The following is a 16,377-nucleotide window of genomic DNA, read 5'->3' on the forward strand; positions in this document are numbered from 1 at the left end:
ACTAACACAACTTATTTTTTTCAGGAGACAAAAAACGTTATATAATTGAAATAATAAAATGTTTATTGAAAATTTTTGATGAAATGTATGTTAAATATCAATAGCTAACATAATTTAAAAAATTTTAAGTTTTTACTATGTAGAATTTCTGTCAGTTAGGGCCTTTTTGAATGAGAAGTTATGAAATAAATGTTTCAATTATGGCTTATTGAATTCATGTTAAATCCAATACATTTGCTTTCCGTATCGAAGCATGTTAGTAGTTACTTTGTGTTGTGAACTAAACAAGAAAAAAGAAAAAGATAGTATATAACATTTATATATGTAACTGTCAGATGTCTTGAAATAAAATTAATGAGACCGCGAACGTATTGCTATTGCTTCTTCTCGTCCAACTACATCCCTCTGAATAAAATTTTTTTCGAGCATTTTCACCAAACAGACCGTAAATGCCGGTCAATTTTTAGACAACAGCACGACGAAAATAATTCCTCTAACAATCTGGATGGCCAATGACAGAAAGTTTCCCGTCCTTTGTATTATGATGATTTCGTTTATACCATAAAATGTCCCTTTTGATTGCCCTTTCTCTTCGTGTTCGGTTCTAAAATAAAGGTAAACGGTGAGAAAATTTTGTGTTCGTTTCTTAAAATGCCACACTCTTGTAAGGCAAAAAAGGCACATTCCCTACCCTTTGAAGCTTTGCCAGGGGAAATGGTTGCCTTCAAAATCAGATAGTTGCTTAAAACGAAAATATTATGAATTGCGTAAGCTAGACAAGAAGGCAAAAACATGCTCTTTTACAGGGTTGAGTGTAATATCTAACACATTTTGCACCGGGGAAGGACAACATTTTTTGGAAGAAACGAAATCACTATTAGATATGCCAATATACTCCGTACTATTCATCCTATTTTTAGTATTTGTGGAACGCCGCACAGTGGCAAAACCTGGGTTTCTTCTTTCAAAATCGTAAATCTTCGGTTAGGAAGAAGATACTACAATGAAACTTTTTGGAGCTTGAAGCTAATTAGTCATTGAATATAGGAAAACTATAGAGAAATCGACTAAACAGCACTTTATCCCTAAAAACGTCGAACAAAATGGTAATTTTTTGGAAAAAGTATAGTCGTTACTTTTTCACCCTGAAACGGCTGGTCAGAATTAAACAAAATTTAGCACACAAATAGTTTGTAACCTGAATTAACTTATGAGATTTTTTTTTGAGGAGAGTTGCCACCTATTGAAAAAGTTTAATTCAATTTAATTAATAAGCCGAATGAAATATTACAATATAAGTGTCAAACGAAAGGGATATAAGAGAGCTTCACTTTGAAAATATTTTTAAACATGATTGCTACCTTTTAAAAAAATCTACGCAAATTTAATTATTAGGTGCAGTGAAATATGTTAGTCGGAGCGTCGTACGTATTTACACCAAATTATATTGAAAACATTTCATAATTGAGTTACCGAAACAAAAAGTGTTAGTTTAAGCTATTATATTCAGGCCATAATAAACAACTGTTAATTTTTATAGCTGTAATATTTTTTATAAATCAGACTACGGTTGATTTCTCTGTTACATTTTAAAGTACCCCTCTGAAGTTGGCAGGACAACTTTTTCCTAAAGCAAAAATTCCTATCGGATAATTTGCCGTTAATTATCCGTGAAAAGAATAATTTTGCCGCGGACATATTTTAAAAAATAACGAATCGGTTGCCTTCCGTGGAAGTTAGCAGGACACCTTCCGAAAACCAATTATGAAACCAGCTAAACCCAAACTAACCATTTGATAATTTGCTGTAAATTATCCGTTGTTTATCCGTGAAAAGAATAATTTTGCCGCGGGCATATTTTAAAAAATATCTACGGAAATTAGCAGGGCACCTTCTGAAAAGCAATTAAGGAAATCAGCTAAACCTAAACTAACTATTTGATAATTTGCCGTAAATTATCCGTGAAAAGAATAATCTTGCCGCGGACATATTTTAAAAAATATCGCGTGCCCTGCTAACTTCCGTGGAAAACAAATTGCCGTATAATGGCCCATGTCCTCAGATGAGTGCTGAATTTCCTCACCTTCATATGCCACCATTGCAGTAAGGTGAAAGGTATTTCCATTCTCATCTGTGATCTTTTTTGAATGTTTATTTAAAGCTATATATACTCCGCTTTCACCCAATGAGTATATCTCGAAACTAATAAGAATGCCTGTAAAAATTTTAATTAATTACATTAAACATTTTTATTAATTATTTATCGCTAAAATTGATAAAATTCATGGGCTTCGCATCGAGCAATAGAAAATATATAAATAAGTATGTACATTAGGGTGGTCCAAAAACGCATGTGAAAAAGTAAAGTCGGAATTTTTATGCTCTCACCCCTAGGATTGTTCTATACCGAAAAAATATACCCTTATTTTTTTATTTTGAAATCAAAAAATAATTAGAGCTCGCTCAAAGCGCCCAAAGTTTTCCATGTATTTTATATGGGGAAAAAACACTTTTCGTAGAAATGGTATAGTATAGTTATAAACCGGAGATTTAGACGAAGTCGAAAATTTTAGCTTTGCAAAACGCGCACATATTGACCTTTTTTGAATCCAATAACCTATTTTTTCTTATTTTAGTGTATTATTGAACAAAATCATATATCTCCACGTTTCTAACTTGTTCCGACTTCCGTAAAAATTTCAAGCTTTATAGGAAATAACGTGTGGCAAGTTAGCACTACACTTTCCGAAATTGGAAAAGTTAACTACGGCATTAATTGTAGCTTTTTTGTTGTAAATTTGTTGTGGGAAGAAAAAATGTTTAGCTCTCGTTTTTTAAGAAAAAATGGTATGTAGTGCTAATTTGACACCATGCACCATTAACGATAGAATTGAGATATTGAAAAGGTTACAACGGAAATAATTGTAGATTTTTTGTTGTAAATTTGTTGTGGAAAGAAAAAATTTGTAGTTCTCGTTTTTTGTAGTCAAGTTAGCACTACACACCATTATTTCTTAAAAAACGAGAGCTACAAACAAGGCGTATTCAATAAGGTGGTATCGGTACGCCAACAACAAAATGTACATGTATTTTGTTTTTGCTTTTGCAGCGAGGACTGTCAAAAATTTCATAGGAATGATGTGAAAGAGAACAAAAAACAATAAACAATCAACTGCTCCAACCAATCAACAGCAGCCATTTGACATATGAAGCCGTGAGGCGAAGAAAAATAAAAGGGTGCTGCTACACCTTTTCGAAAAGTGTAGTCCACGGAATATGTCCGCGGTAAGATTATTCTTTTCACGGATAAACAACGGATAATTTACGGCAAGTTATCAAATGGTTAGTTTGAGTTTAGCTGGTTTCCTTAATTGGTTTTCAGAAGGTGCCCTGCTAACTTCCACGGAATCCACGCGATATTTTTTAAAATATGTCCGCGGCAAAATTATTCTTTTTACGGATAAACAACGGATAATTTACGGCAAATTATCAAATGGTCAGTTTGGGTTTAGCTGGTTTCCTTAATTGGTTTTCAGAAGGTGTCCTGTCAACTTCCACGGAAGTTAGCAAGGCACGCTATATTTTTTAAAATATGTCCGCGGCAAAATTATTCTTTTCACGGATAATTAACGGCAAATTATCCGATAGGAATTTTTGCTTTGGGAAAAAGTTGTCCTGCCAACTTCACAGAGGCTTTTAAAGTAAAACATGAAACCGAGTAGCACGTGAAAACACAATGTAAAACCGAGTATCACATTTGAATAGCGCACCCTTTTGATCCACAGTATGTACAGTTTTCTTTTTGTTTGTCTAATATTCGCTAATTTTTTTTTTTTATAAAAATGTAGCATGTTCTACAACAAAAAACGTGTAACATTTCGTTCGACTTATTAATTAAATTGAATTAAACTTTTTAAATAAGTGGCAACTCTCTTCAAAAAACATCTTATAAGTTAATTCAGGCTACAAACTTTTTGCGAGCTACATTTTGCTTAGTTCTCTTAAGTTTCGCGTGCATTGCTAAATTTTTTGTAGCAAAAGTACTTCAGTTAGAAGTGTTTGCTTTCACAAATTTTCATTTGTTCTGTTAGGGCTTTTTAAAAAGTGCCATAACTTCTCTAGTTTTTGAGTTACGGTTCTAAATTTTTTAGAGAAGATGGGATAGAGAGATAGTATAAGCTTCCTGGGAATGCAAAAAACCAAATTTCGAATATGTCAGTTAGGGCCTTTTGACATTTCATTAACGAATTGTAATAATAAACTAATATTTTTTTATCAATAAGGTAAATTTCCAAACCCGAACAACTTAATAGTTTCGAGCCTCCTACACCCTTTAATCTCATTCTGGCTGCGCCCATGGCTCTGATCTACATTCAATCTTATTTATAGCATTATCAGTTTAAATGAAACATTTTACAAATTAAATGAAACCATTTTCAAACAAATCGAAACCTTTTTCAAATTAAATGAAACTTTTTCAGATTAAGCGAAATCTTTTTCAAATTAAATGAAACCTTTTTCAGATTCAATGAAATAATTCAAATTAACAGCCTTATTCTGTATCACGAACGATAGGCAACACGAACGATTCGTCTGCAGAGGAATGCTTCAAAAATTAGTCCGGCGGCATCATTTTAGCCGGTTTAAACGCAACCGAGACCACTGCAACGTAATGTATGAAAATCAAGACAAAAACGACCGATAGAGTTTAAAATCGTAATCAGAGATGTTGTCGTTTGCAGACGAATTGTTCGTTTTGCCTATCGTTCGTGATACAGAATAAGGCCCTAAATGAAACTTCCTTTTTTCGTTTACTGTGAATTCGCTGTTACGCGTTGCTTTTCTTTACAGTCAAGGCATATTGAATTAGTTATAGCAGTAAAAAATTTGCTTGGATTTTTTCCAATTTATATATTTATATATTATAAACTGCCAAAGTTTGTATATTTTTTCATATTCAAAGGAGAGTATGCTGGCAAAAATTTCGGTAAGCATCCATTATTATCCACCATATCTCTTATTTCTTGGCATTTATGAATTCTGGCATTATCCTTAACTAAAAATGAATTTTGTAACTCTGATCATGGGCGTAGCTAGGTTGGGGGAGTGCTCGAGCACCCTTACTTGAAAGTGGTCCCATGGGCGTAGCCAGTATGAAATTTATAAAGGAGCTCCAGGATTTCGATGTTCTTCTTTGTAACAGAACAGACTTTAGCACTAATGCAAAAATTTGGCACAGAGCCTGTTATTTTTAAAATTTTTCTTCTATTAAAGTTTGGTTTTTTTAAATTTTTTCATTAAAAAATAGATAAAAAAAAAATGGAATGATTAATTAATTTGTCAGAAACTATCAGTCCTATGCGAAAGTGATGTATATGGGTCATTCCATACAATATTTACACCTCAATATTTTTTTTGGGTGAAATATATTTTTTTACATTCTTTATCGAAAAAAAGAAAACACCTATTTTTTTATATCGGCATGATATTCGAAAATCTCAAAAAAAAAATTCCCGAAATTTTGAACTCACGGAGAAGTATCTTTTTTCAATTGTTTGCAGTTGATAAACTATTTGTCGGAGAAAATCAGTTAAGGTAACAAATTCTACATAGCAATTGGATAGTGGCATCCATTGAACATTTAAACCAGTGTTATTATTTAGTGGCATAACTTCTAAGCGCAACATAGTTAGTATAGTTGAAGAAAGTATCGCACAAATTAGTCAAAATGACTTCGCGAACTTTGTTATCCAAATTCCGAAAGTGGCGAATGGACAAGCTCTTCATTAATTAGTTGATTTCTTGCTCCTTAATTTAATAATGCCTATTACTTAATTTAATAATGTTTCAATCAATTTGAAAATATTTTCTTTTATTTGTAAAAAGTTTCACTGAATCTGGAAATAGTTTCATTTAATTTGAATAGTTTCGAATAATATGAAAAATGGTTCACTTAATTTGAAAAATTTCATTTAAACTGAAAATGCTATAATTAGAATCTCATCCAATTTAAAATGTTATCAAAGACTTAACCAAAAATGTATGCTTAGCAGATTTTACATGAATGCATTTCAAGCAAATGTAACTTTTAATGCAAGTTCAATTATTTGCAAATAACAATTTGCAAAATGCTGAATTTTGCTGCATAAATGCAGAGGTAATTTGTTATTTGCAAATAACTATGGAACGCAAAAAAGTATTGAATAGAAGTATTATGTATTTGCAAATATAGCACAAGACCTTGCCAGACTAATAAGACAGTGCTACAAAATCACCAAAATTGCACGATCTTAAAGTGATCTAGTAGAGGTCATAGATATGGTCGCGTAGTTCACAAAATTGTAATTGAAAATTTCCTAACACCCTTAATATATGTTCACATTACAGCATAAATTACTTTGTTTCGATCAAATAACTTCACATGAACAAAGTAAGTTCACATTTTCTTTCTTAAATTCTATAGATATGTGATTAGCAGGTATATGTACGAGTACCAAACAAAAATGGTTGCATACCTTTAGGCATTTTTTTAATTTCCTCAACAGTGGGGCTAAAATAAATGAAAAATCTTTTTTTCTTCGTTTGGTTCTTGACAGATTTTACCAAGGGAAATCACTTGATTTCAGCACGATTTGCTTATAAATTACAAATGCGCCGTAAATTACGATAATGTGAACATGCTTTTAGGTGTTAACATTAGGGCGGGTCGAAAATCTAATTTTACTCAAATCCCTTGGTAATAGTGAAAATATAATGTATCATGAAGTCAACAAGAAGCCTGCAAAATATTAGTATTTTATTTTAATGTTAAGAGCCCGCGCATCGACCGCCAAGTCACACTACACTAGTCGACTAAGACTAGCACACTAGTCGAATAAGACCAATTCTTGTTAGAAATTCTGGGTTCAGCAAAAAGGTTTGGTGCATATTATTAAATAATGAATCCGTTAATTCAAAAGATAAAGTCAAATATAATTTTTCGCAGCCCTTTACCTTATCGTTAATCTCAAAGTTATCTTTTTTCAATACATTTTTAATTGTTCTCTTGATAATTGCACTGGCCTATAGTCAAAAGATGTAAAGAACAGCAGTAATATTGCTGGCGTTCATTTAGGTCGCTGGTTCCAAATATTCTAATCTTTTTTCAATATTAGCTATAGTTTGCGAATTTTTGCAATTTTAGGAACAATTTCGGTAGCTCTAATAGAAAAGCCATTATTTTGCATCATCGTGGAAAAATTTTGGTTTATGCAAGTGAGTATGGAAACACTGAATAGGCACAACTTCTAGAAACACTAATTAGTTTACTTATGTTTATGCACAATATAAAAATTGCAATTAAAGGAAAATTACAAAAAAAAATGTTCAACACGTTTTTATAATTTAAAACAATTTGTTTATAATCTGAACTATTTTTATAATATTATTATTACAAATCAGTAACAGTAAGTCTCTCCTTCAATTTGGTACTTACTACGTGCTGATCGAGTAACATTTACCAAAGTTATATCGAAAAAATTAAGTGGATCTCCAGTTTTTTTTTCTAAAAAAAAATGTATCTTCAATTGTATAAAAAACGTTTAGATAAAAGAGCCGGATTACAGAAAAGTGTTCCAGGGAGCGCCTTTTTTCGTTCAAGCTGAATGCAAAGCACTATCGTCCAATTGGAGAGTCTTCAAAAGGATTTCCCAGGATATGTTAAAAACTTTTTTCACATAATGCAATTAACTAAAATACTTATGCACTATATCTAAACAATTATTTCACGTCTCCTACTTTCATATAACGGCAAATTTAGAAACCGCGAAAAATGTGCGTCTTCGTTGACTAATAAAACCATTCCGCACCAATTTTCAAGACTGCATAAATGGACTTAAAATGGGTGTTTCTCACCCTAACTGTATTATGTTAATGTATGCAACTACTATTAACTTATCAAACCATTCCTATTATTTGACGATACATATTTGATTTCATTCTTTTAATACTGTATAAACATCCGAAAACATTAAAACGTTTGAAATAAATCCCGTCTCAGTTTTTTGTATTTTTCACTTGGTTGCTGAAGTAATGAAGAATTGAAAATCTATACGGGAAAATTATAGTTTTTGTAAGTTGTATCTTAATATCTTAAAAATTTAAGACTTATTGAAAAAAGATAAATGAACGTGAGGTACTAAATTTAATAACCCTTAATTTGATATATCGTCCTGTTTATAAAAATGAACGCATTCCATAGATATTACCAGCCAAAGTTTCATTTTCAAAATTCGTATACTTTGATGCAATTGCGCGTGCTAAAGATAAGTTTTAAATTAATCTTTCGTGGCCAATAACAATTGGCTAAGACCTAAGACATCAAAATATTACTATTACAATGCGGTCAAACGACTTTTATTTTCCCCCATAATAAATCGACCCAGCCTAGTGAACATGCTTTGCTCAGATGGTCTATTTCATTTTGTACTTTTCACAAAAAAAAACTTTAGCAAACTTTAGTAGAAAGCGTAGCAAAATTCTTAAGGACCTCGTATTGCTTAAAAAATTTGGCTCAATAAATTTTTCTTGAACATCTCTTTGGCGTTTTTTTATTCGTCGAAATAAGAAATGTTTACAAATTATAACATAAAAACAGATTTGGTTTTTATTCAACCGTAACTTCAGTTGCATTTCTGCTTGGATACAAAAATTTAAAACCAATGGTTTGTCTCTATTGAAGAGATAAAAAATAATTTATCTCAAATGGAGAATAACGAATATTTAAAAAGATTAAAACCACCAGCGCAGATCTCTATTATTTGAAAATATCAAGCAGCACTTTAGTGGCCATTGCAATTTTTCAATCATTAAATAAACTGAATAAAAAACAAAACTTAAATTTTGTTGTTTTGCGAGCATATTTTTCAATACTTTAGTGCTTATCTAAGCGCTTAAAATGGATTTTGTCTTGCTTATTTTCTTCGGTTATAATATAAAAGGAAATATTTTTGTACATATATATAAGTTTTTTGTTATACTTTGGCCTAACAGTTATATTAAAAAAAAAAATTATTGAGCTTGGGGCCGTTTTTCATGAAAAATGTTGTGGAAAAACAAAAATTATTTACAATCGTTTAATATTTATAATAATGAAACACATGTTTGTAGGTAATGAGAAAAATTAATTAAAACATGAAGGCGTCTGAATTATCATCACCATGGCAAATCTAAAACATTTTAAATCAAGCTTAAATGCAAACCTTATCAAATTTTTAAATCAATAAACTCATGTTGAATTTGAGCCACTTATAAATTGTGAATCTAGTGTATAGTAGTTTAACAAAAATAAACTAAGCATGAATGGAAATATGAAACCAGAGCCAACACTAGCAAACAGTCAATGGTTATGAAAGTATGAAACTATAAATGAAACTCGATAGATATATTAATATTAAAAATAAAAGCATGCCAAATTAGCAGAAATACATATATGTACAAACATACATATGTGTCCATGTACATACAAAAGTAAAAATTCGTTTTTGATAACAAGTCTCATATCTCAGGGGGAGAGGAGATTGTGAGGGGATTGATCTTTCCCTCCACCCTAAAGCATTTAAACTCACCTCGTTTAGATGATGATTTTGCGATTGCTGTTGTTGCAATTGCAAATGCTGCAAATGTTGCGAATCGTTAATATGCTGCTGTGATGAATTTCGCTGCTGCTGTTGCTGTTGCTGATGTTGCTGATATTGTCGATTCAACTCATTGGCCGTTGCTACAGTAATTGTGGCTTTTGCTGACTCACCAGGAGTTGCTTTTGATGTTGCATGTTCACTATTCATTTTCTAAACTCCACCCAATCCAGTTCTGCATGGCGAGCATCTTCAATAGAATTTTCAAGTGCACAGCACTTTCATTGATCTCTTATTTTTCAATGGATTCACTTTTTAGGAGTATTCTAATATGAATAAAAGAAGAATCCGCTAAAGTTACAATCGGAGGAGAACTGAAAATATACAATTTGAATTGAAAATTTGTTTATTTTAAATTGATTAATGTAATGCGATTTTAAATAGTGCACGATCACCTATGCAATCGCCTTCTAAGCTAAAACTTGTTTGCAGCATAAATAGAAGGGAGGGATCCCTTCTTAGAAACTAAACTTTCGATTTACAAAAAAACTAAAGCCGCCTAAATGGCTGAAGCTTCCCTACCGCTGGGGTAATATGGATAATATGGAGGTTAATTCTCCCAGGCTACCAAGTTGCTGGAAAACTATTTTTTTTGTTTATTATTCACAAAAAAGAAAAAAATTATAATGTACTTCACAAACTGCAGTTGAATTTTTTTCCCCCTTTTGGTATTTGTAATATCTATACCAACCCTGCCAGTAAGTGGATGAGAATTTTATCGCCTATCGCCCGGATGTCACTTCTTCGTCACTATTGGAAGTTATCAAAGCGATAGTAACTCATTTCACAAAAACAAAAAAACATTTCTGTCGATTTTCTATCTTCTTAAGAGGTGCTCGGACGATTTTTACTCTTTGTAGTTTTAAAAATTAACCAGGGACGTGAACCGGTTTTGAACCGAACCGGTTTCGAACCGGAAAACTGCTCTTTTCTATTAATTAACTAAACCATTAACCGAACCGAAATTTTCCACAAATGTTTGATCCGAACCGAAAACCGAACCACTTTCTATATAGATTGAAAGTTTCGTTTCAACAAATTTTCAATAGATAAATGTACCCACTTTTTTATTTTTGGTAAACATGGTAATACCCATCATGTTTGTTTACCATGTGACAATATCAAATGTAAAGGCAACCCATCTTATTTGACAGACACTTGACCCTTAACCTTGCGCGTTGTTGCACTTGACACTTGACACTTAAACTTGCGCGTAATTTTTTTGTTTTTCGAACCGTTGAACCGAACCGAAACCCCGGTTCAAAGACCAAAAAACCGCTTTGACGAACCAATCCAAAAGTGCAAAAACGGTTCGAACCGCTGAACCGAACCAAATAAATTTTTCATCCGGTTCACGTCCCTCAAATTAACAACGCAAATCTTGAAAGTTCAATCAAATAAAATTATATTTTTGTTTTCAAATTGTTTTTTTTTTCAGTTAACGTGCAGGCAATCTTATAATTAATAATAAAATTATGTTTAGATTTTGAACGGATGCGTTAATCGATTTATTATGCTAATGCCTTTTTACTGCTTTTAAAAATGGTTAGTAGGAATTTCATAAAATATAAATGCGTTTGAAAATGGCGTAAGTAACTCTGCGGCTGTGGTTGCAAGCTCAGAAGTACCCCAAATTTCCTATTATGTTTTATCAAAAATTTTACCAACAGACGAGTCTTCTTTAACACTTCAGTCTTAAGCGCACAAGTTGCTGTCATTCCTATCGAAATAGTTCCTAATTGCTGTATCGCTTTCGTATCATAAAGACGTGACGTCATGGTGGACCAGTTCTTCCCGAGAGCGGATAAGAATTCGAAAAAATAGCGATATCAACGGCGATGATTTTCACAGCAATGTCGCGTCGTATTAGTAACTTCCGCAATAGAAAATGCTGGCAGGGAACTTTCAATTTTCTCCTGTAACCAATACAGGTTGCTCAAACATCTTGAAATGCGCTACTGAATACCTTTGAGACTGACAAAAAATACTGATGATTTTTATAAAAAGTTACTTTTGCCATTACAACTGTGGCTTGTATTATTTTTTCAGCTAATTTACATCTGATAAAATAAGAGTGTGATTCTGCCGCGGAAAATATTTTCTCATAAATATACGATCGAGGTTCGGAGCCCGCATAGAACTGTAGGTCCCTCGCCTTTGTGTGACAATATCAAAGCGGACGCCACAAATCGGAGGAGAAGCCAAGGCCAAGCACTAACATATATCTGTGTTCGTATGAGATAGTAGCTTATGTCGAAAGGCTGGCTTTAGTATAATGCGGCATTTGTAGCATACGATTGCGAATGACTCACTGGCGCCGAACCGTTTAAGAACTTTTAGCAAATAAACATGCAAGAAATAGTTCAGATACTAGAAAATCAATATCTTTTTTAAGTCTCATCAAAAAATTTATTGTCGTTTGTTTAAGCCACTTATGCATTTCCCGCATCAACAAAGAACAGCGAACAAACACACGCAATTGTATTGCACTCCCGCCCAAAACCAAGTGCAGCGAATAAACAAACGCACTTGTGTTTAAAACATAATTCGCTCGTTCTTCATTGGGTATGCATTTTTTATGCAGTGCTCAACTGCCGCAGAACAAAACCTACTAAAGTAGTTAATTGCTGGCACCCCAAATCATGCTCAACACTCCCGCTTGATGCATCACAACTCCTCCGGAGTTGTCTCACGGGGCTCTGTATGGCTTTCGGCATACAGAGTTGGTACAAGAGTTACCATTGGCCACAGCGCCTACCCAATTTTCTAACTTAAATACATAACCGATGCTCAACTTGCTTGACGCATCAACCCACAATGCTCAACACTCCCGTTTGATGCATCACAACTCTTCCGGAGTTGTCTCACGGGACTCTGTATGGCTTTCGGCATACAGAGGTGGTACAAGAGCTACCATTGGCCACAGCGCCTACCCAATTTTCTAAATTGAATACATAACCGGTGCTCAACACTCCCGCTTAACGCTAAACATCGTTTATAGAATAACAGGAATGTCGCATTATACTAAAGCCAGCTTCCCGACATAAGCTACTACTCCATATGAACACAGACATGTAGGCGCCAATATATTATTATTATTATTTAAATTTGAAATGGTCTTAGGTTGCTTAACCAATTGTTTGGTTAATACATATACATACTTATGTACAATATAAATACTTCTAAGTAAAATATAAATATTTTGTTACTTAGAAACGTAAAGCTTGGTACCAGCACCTCTTTCGGCAAGGGGGAAAATAATATAATATATAATAAATGTATATATATATATATATATGTATACCACCAGAATAAGTCCCATACAAAAAAAACTATCACGCATTCGCTATACGGAGAAAATGCGCAACATCATCAGCGAAAAAGTTCTCAAAAACCAACGGTAACTTATAGCCATTTAAAACTTGCACTTTATGAAACTGAAATTGAGTGAACTACAAAACTGCATACTTAAAATTAGGTGCCATTTGATGCAAAATGAACTATATTTCTACTAAAAATTTTCCAAAAAATGTTTATTTTGAAAAAGAAAAAACACTGTATTCTGGGTGTATATATTTACAGATAGGTAAAGGTTTCAATATGTTTGGAAAGTGCCACACCCCCTTTTCCAGTAGCCCAAAAATCTCTACACCAATTTCCAGGACACTACCACAAATACTTCCAGAGAAATACGGTATGAAAAATTCGATATGTATGGCTGATCCTTTAATATATCGAATGTCTGCAGTAGATCACCAAAATTTCAAAAAGATCGTTACAGCCGTTCGCGAGATCACCTCTTATAAAAAAAAGGAGCTTCTCTTTACATAATTAGTGTAGGTACCACAGGACAACACCGATTTTGATGCGGCAAATGTTGAACCTGTTTTTGGTAGACTTTTTTGTGCTGATTACGAATCCATAAGTGTAAAGTTTCCATCAGCTTCACATTTTGAGAAAAACGTGGTGAAAGTGCAGGCAAGGAAACAAAAGGTGATGGAACCTTCCACTTAGGCTTAAATTAAAGCTAGAACTACATGCTACTATCCCTGAAAATACTATTCCAGCACCTTGCCCTGATGGCCACCTATACTCAATTACTTTTTATCGTCCAGCAATAAAAAAAAACTACTGAAAAATTATGCAATTGACAAAAAAAAAGTGTCAAAATCAGTGTTAGTTGTTCAATAAATGACTATAGGTGACCTTAGGGTCAAGGTACAGGAATGGTATTTTCAGGGATTGAAGTCAGAAGGCCAAGCCTTAATTTAAGCCTAAGTTCTATCACCTTTTGCTTAATTGCAGGAATTTGCAGGGATAGTAGTCGAGATTTTTAGCTTTAGTCTAAGCCTAAGTGGAAAGTTCTACACCCTTTGTTTCCTTGCTAGAGCCTCTCAAATATTGCAAAAAACGCGATTTTTTGACACCTTGACCTCGTTTTTCTTAAAATTTTGAGCTGATGAAAACTTACGGATTCGTAATCAGCACACAAAAAAAATGTCAAAAATATTGTCCACATTTGCTGCATAAAATTTTTTTCCATTTTTGTTGGCCTGTGTAATAAGTATTGTTAATTAGCCGACACCCGAATGTTTGCGGCGCCTTCAAATACCTTTCGAACTGTAAAACAATGACTCAATTCTATTCTACGCATATCTATAATACGGGTATCGAATTTCAAGCAAATCGGACCTTAAATAAGATTTTTGGAATATATCGGTATCTGGTCCACCTATCAGAAAAAATATCCTATATGTTAACCCAGGCAATAAGCTACCTACGTACCAAATTTCAAGCAAATCGGATCATAAATAACACTTTTTCGAATAGATCGGTTCCTGGTCTACCACCATAAATAAGATTTTTCGAATAGATCGGTATCTGATCCACCTATCAAAAAAAAATATTCTATATGTTAACGCAGGCAATAAGCTACCTACCTGCCAAATTTCAAGCAAATCGGACCATAAATAAGACTTTTTCGAATAGATCGGTCCCTGGCCCACTTAAGGGAAAAAATTGATCCTCTACGCTAATCTAGGCAAAAGGTTACCTACGTACCAACTGCATTTTTTTAGCGTATCCTATCGAAAAAATTAAAACTTTGTGCACTCCTACTTCTAAACACCTTTCCAACAAAGCAGCAACCATTCGAATCGGTTATGAAACATAGGAGAAAATTGTTCCCAATTGATTCATGCTCACAATTAATTTCATAATTATCCGAAATTTGCATCGGTTACGAACAACTAAGTGAAAATTTTAGCCAAATCCGCCCAACCGTTCTCAATTGATGAATTACTATACATTTTTCACACCATGTTTTATATATATAGATTTACATATAGTATCTAATTAGTAGTTAGAGTTAAAAATTTATAGATTTTTCATTATGAGAAGAAGCATTTCCGCAATACCGGGCAATAACGCACCTTCTATTTTCAACAGAAATGCTACCCGATGGACTAAATACTCTTTTTAAGTTCATTGAGGAAGGTTGTTCGCAGAGGTACTTCATTGCTAGTGTAAACAAAATTGGAAATTCTTTGCGACTATAATAATAGATTGGTGTTACTTACTGATACTTGATGATGTCACACAAGGGGAGGGACCTACAGTTTTACGTCGACTCCGAACGGTAATTGTATTTTTATGGGAGGCTGTTTTCATGGCAGAAATACTCTCGGAGGTTTGCCATTGCCTACCGAGGTTGTTGGGTTGAACCCGGCTTGAACCCAGGCCCTGTGGAATTTTAGCGCGCACTGCTAACCGCTACACCACAGCGGTCGTGTAAGATTCCACCAAATTAAAGGATCTTCTTGACTGAGTATAAGGGGTAGCTGTAAATATTTCTCCATCGTTTGGCTATCCACATCACTACAAAAACTGGAATCAGTATCAGAGCCGTTGGCAATTTCCTACAAGCATTGCCAAATATCCTGGTCTCGCTCTTCAATAGAAGCTTTTACTAGAGTTCGCCATTTTTCATATCATTCCGCAGGTTTCTCCATGCTAACTGATTTATATTTTCGAATTATTTAGTTCACCATCTGCCCAGTTTCTGTATTTATTGATGTCAGCAAAGAAAACCAGTTTTGAAACGAGAGTCACAAAATATTGTAACATTGAAGCCTTACGGAGCGATTAGGGAAGCAAAAAGATATGTAATCATGCAACTAGTTCGATTTTCATTACATTTTAAAATAAAAAAAAAACAATCAAGCGTTTTTTCTTAGCAGCGCACAGTGGTCGGAGAAGCTATGTTTTACGCGAAAAATTAGAAGGGCTGTTACGATTATAATAAAAATGCATCATCGTAGTATTTTTGTTTGCTAAATCTGAATATGGCATAAAATTTTTAGTTTGACAGTTGACAGCTGTCAAATCAACTGCTAATTCCTCTAAAAACAAGAAAATCTTTTTGAAAATACCACTTATTAGGTTTTTAGGCACGCTAGTCACGAATTTTAAACATGCTGATCACGAATTTTACGTCAAATTAAAGCTTTGAGAGTTGACAACTGAATATAACCTATTTTTTTTTTTAATTTGAAATCAAGAAACTAAAAATTGAGCCGCTTCTTTCCTGAGTGCAAAGGCACGAAATACATATATCTGCAAGGGGACGGATGCAAAGCTTCAACAAAGAAATTAAGACAATTACAACATAGATTAATGTTTTGTTACATGTTAAATGTAAAAA

The 16,377-nt window shown here is 33.4% G+C and overlaps 1 protein-coding gene across 14 annotated transcripts in view; it reads right to left on the reverse strand.

The window, feature by feature from the left end:
• The window catches only part of LOC118740293 (AT-rich binding protein-like), a 120,357-nt gene that overhangs the window by 13,084 nt on the left and 90,896 nt on the right, over positions 1-16,377 (reverse strand). For 10 of the 14 annotated variants that reach the window (XM_036471767.1, XM_036471763.1, XM_036471760.1 and 7 more), the window contains one exon: positions 9,606-9,988. In XM_036471767.1, the coding sequence (XP_036327660.1) occupies positions 9,606-9,824 (219 nt within the window). In that variant the 5' untranslated portion in view covers positions 9,825-9,988. The remainder of the gene's footprint in view (positions 1-9,605; positions 9,989-16,377) is intronic. The other 4 variants (XM_036471768.1, XM_036471765.1, XM_036471764.1 and 1 more) reach the window with 1 other exon arrangement.

Source organism: Rhagoletis pomonella, unplaced genomic scaffold (genome assembly GCF_013731165.1).
Source record: "Rhagoletis pomonella isolate Grant_MI unplaced genomic scaffold, Rhpom_1.0 Rhpom_scaffold_00006, whole genome shotgun sequence".
Lineage (NCBI taxonomy): Eukaryota > Metazoa > Arthropoda > Insecta > Diptera > Tephritidae > Rhagoletis > Rhagoletis pomonella.